Here is a 3,663-nt window from a genome sequence, read left to right as displayed (position 1 = left end):
CCCAGTTTCCAGCGTGGCTGCTAGGGGCATGAAAACTCCTTGTGAGATCTTTCCTTTCTCCTCTGTGTAACTGCTGCCCTCTCCCGATCAATGCGATTCAGGGACCTTCAGGCGGCTGGTTTTTGTATGAAGCATAATAGGTTTCCCCTCGCTGTGTCTCTCGCACAGTAATACACCGCGGTGTCCTCGGGTTTCAGGCTGGTCATTTGCAAATAGAAATTGGAGCTGTCCTTGGAGGCTGTGAATCGCCCCTGGATTGCCGGGGAGTAGTTGTTCCTAGACGGTGAATAATAATGAATTATCCACTCCATCCCTTTCCCAGGAGCCTGACGGATCCAAAACATGTTATAGCCCATAACGTCAAAACCGCTGACTGCACATTTCACCGTATGGGACTCTCCGGGCTTTTTCACCGCTGTCCCCGACTGGGTCAGAGTCCCCTGCGAGCGGGCACCTGCGGGGAAATGTAAAAAGGGAGATTGCACGTTACATTCGTAATATTAGACGAAATAATGGGTGGAAGGAGCGAACCCAAACCCAACTCACAGGAGAGCACGGCCAGTGCAAGGACCAGCTGCACCAGGGACAACGCAGCCATGGAGCGGTTCTGGAGTGATGAACAGATGGGTCTGAACCAAACAGGAATCCCTGAGCCGGGTCTGGCCGGGACTCTGTGTTTGGACAGAGACTGTGTGTGTGTGTGTGTGAGAGAGAGAGTGGCTGTTTAAGTAGGAAGCAGCAGATCTCAATTTTGCATATCGCTGGCAGGCGGAGCTGTGACAGTATTAATGTTAGATCCAAAGTGGGGGGCGGGGATGTGTGAGAGAGATTCCCGGAGAGGTCACTGCCCTGGGAATGAGTGATAAGGCTGGGTTAGACCCAAAGGGGAAAGTGGCCAATCCAGCTCCGTGTCTCTCTATTCTGGGGAGAGGGGGAGGGTGGCTTTGAGCGGACGCTCACCCTGCTATGGGTAATGTGGATCTGTGGGGCAGTTGGGGGAGGTATAGAGGGGAGGGGAGCAGGCCATTCATTTGTGCTTCTATAGGGTTAGATGGCTGAGTTGGTGCAGTAGGGGTAGGTGTAGAAGGAAGGAGTAAACCCCTCTGCTGGGTTCTGCATGGGGTGAGAGGGGTTGGATAGTTAGATTGGATATTTTCATTAATGAATTGCATATTAGGACGGAGAGTATGCTTATCAAATGTGTCAATGCTAGCAAGCTGGGAGGGGTTGCAAGCAACTGGAGGACAAGATTAGCATTCAAAGGGACCTTGGCAAGTTGGAGAATTGGTCTGAATTCAAGGAGATGAATATCAATGAAGAGAAAAGCAAAGTCCCGGACCTAGGGAAAAAATCAAATGCACACCTGTAAAATGGGGAATAACTGGATAGACAGTAGTACTGCTGAAAAGGATCTGGAGGTTATAGTGCGGGGTCGGCAACCTTGGGCACGTGGCTCACCAGGGTAAGCACCCTGGGGGGCCGGGCCCGTTTGTTTACCTGCTGCATCTGCAGGTTGGGCGGATTGTGGCTCCCACTGTCCGCAGTTTGCCGCTCCAGGCCAATGGGGGCCGCGGGAAGCGGCAGCCAGCACATCCCTCGGCCCGCACCGCTTCCCGCAGCCCCCATTAGCCAGGAGCGGTGAACCGCGGCCAGTGGGAGCCACGATCCGCCCAACCTGCGGACACGACAGGTAAACAAACCGGCCAGGCCCGCCGGGGGGCTTACCCTGGCGAGCCGCGTGCCAAAGGTTGCTGACCCCAGTTATAGTGGATCACCAGTTGAATAAGGGACAACAATGTGATGCAGTTTCAAAAAAAGGCAAATATCAGTCGGGGGTGTATTAACAGGAGTGTCATATGTAAGGCATGGGAGGTAATTGCCCTGCTGTACTCAACACTGGTGTGGCCTCAGCTGCAGTACTGGTCCACTTCTGGGCAGAGCTGCCCGGGGGGGGGGCAAGTGGGGCAATTTGCCCCAGGCCCTGGGCCCCACAGGGGCCCCCATGAGAATATAGTATTCTATAGTATTGCAACTTTTTTTTATGGGGGGGCCCCTGAAATTGCTTTGCCCCAGGCCCCCTGAATCCTCTGGGCGGCCCTGCCCGGCTTGCATGCTGACAGGGCGAGTGGCTGGGCAGCCCGAGCTGCCAGGCAGCCGCCCTCTCCTGCCCCCGGACCCAGCCCGCTGTGCACCTCCCCTGCCTCAGCCCCGCGCTGCCTGCTCTGGGTGGGGAGAGGCAGAGCCCAGCTCCGAGCGTGGCAGCGGGGGATACTGCCCTGCCGGGGGACCCCCACGGCTCGGGCACCTGGGGGATCAGTGTCTGTCCTCTCGGCTCTGCCTGCACGGGGCTGGGGAAGCAGCTGTCAGCGCCTGCCCCTCTCAGCCCTTGCACCCCCCATCCTGCTCGCAGCCCCTCCACTTGTACCTCCCCTCAGCGCTCCTTCACCCGCATATCTCCCCTTGTACTCTCTCTTCACCCGCATCTCTTCCCTTGTACCCTCCCCCAGCCCTCTCCTCCCGCACCTCCCCCTTCCCCTGCACCTTTTCTCCCGCAACCCTCCTGATACCCCCTCTCCTCCTCCACCCTCCTCCGCTAGCACATCACACCCTACTTCTCTGCCAGAATAGAGCCCCCAAGCGCCCCCAACCCCCGCTCCTCTGCCTGAACCCTCTTTACTAGATCCCCATCCCTTTCCGGGTACAAGGTTTGAGGGTTAGTCCCTACGCCTTCCATGTGCATTTGGAGCACTAAAGATGGGGTGCCGGAGGACAGGGGGGGTGAGATTTGTACTAAAGTGAAATAAAAATAGGAGAAATGGTTTGATCCCCACTGCAAGTGTAAACGGGGATTGCTGTGGTGAACGAGGAGGTCATGTTTGGGGGCGGGGAAGCCCACGGCTGGGGCGGGAAGAGAAAGCCCAGGGCTGGGGTGGCAGGGGGTGCGGGTGGAGGAGGGCACTGGTGCGGGGGGGGGGGGGGGGGGAGCCCGGGGCGGGGGGGGGGGCAGCCAAATTTTTTTTTGCTTGGGGTGGCAAAAAACCTAGAGCCGGCCCTGCAGTCACCTGAGAACTTTCCCCGCCAACACCAGGGACAACGAGGCTTTTGTTATATCTCATTCTCACTGCAGCAGCTCTGGAAGGTATTTTCTCCCTTTCACTGTATTAGGGAGGTGGGGGATTATTATGCTATTGCCCGAGATACTAATGTTCCCCATAACACGACTTTATTCCCAGGTGTCCGGTCCCAGGTGCAGCTGGTGGAGTCCGGAGGGGATGTGAGAAAACCTGAAGACTCTCTCCGCCTCTCCTGCAAAGCCTCCGGGTTCACCTTCAGCAGCCACTGGATGGACTGGGTCCGTCAGGCTCCTGGTAAGGGCCTCAAGTGGGTCGCAGCTATAAACTGCTGGGCCAGCAGTACTGTACGTTCAGTGATGAGCTGCTAAAATCTTAACAACCGGTTCCCGATAAAAAGTTCTGATTTAAGGGATGTGCCACAGTATGTATTTTTTGTACCAATAGGGATACCATACGTCCGTATTTTCCCGGGAGGCGATTTCCCGCCCGGACGGCGATTTAAGAACCAAAAAGCCTGACATCTCCAGGAAAATATGGATGTATGTTAACCCTACCTAAAGTTCTTTTTTAAAAAGATGGGCCTGAACTA

At 56.1% G+C, this 3,663-nt stretch overlaps 1 gene segment (V, D, J or C); it reads right to left on the bottom strand.

Moving 5' to 3' along the window:
* Positions 1-166: 166 nt before the first annotated feature.
* LOC115271488 lies at positions 167-598 on the bottom strand (the record flags this gene model as incomplete). The annotated part of the segment is given in 2 exon segments: positions 167-454; positions 547-598. Coding segments are annotated over 2 exon segments (340 nt in total), but the record flags the coding sequence as incomplete, so codon positions are not given.
* Between the last annotated feature and the right edge of the window lie 3,065 nt (positions 599-3,663).

The sequence above is a fragment of the Terrapene carolina genome, unplaced genomic scaffold (genome assembly GCF_002925995.2).
Source record: "Terrapene carolina triunguis isolate 2854851 unplaced genomic scaffold, T_m_triunguis-2.0 Scaffold30389, whole genome shotgun sequence".
Lineage (NCBI taxonomy): Eukaryota > Metazoa > Chordata > Testudines > Emydidae > Terrapene > Terrapene triunguis.
Note: the sequence above shows the minus strand (reverse complement) of the source record. Positions and strands in the feature narration are given on the sequence as shown.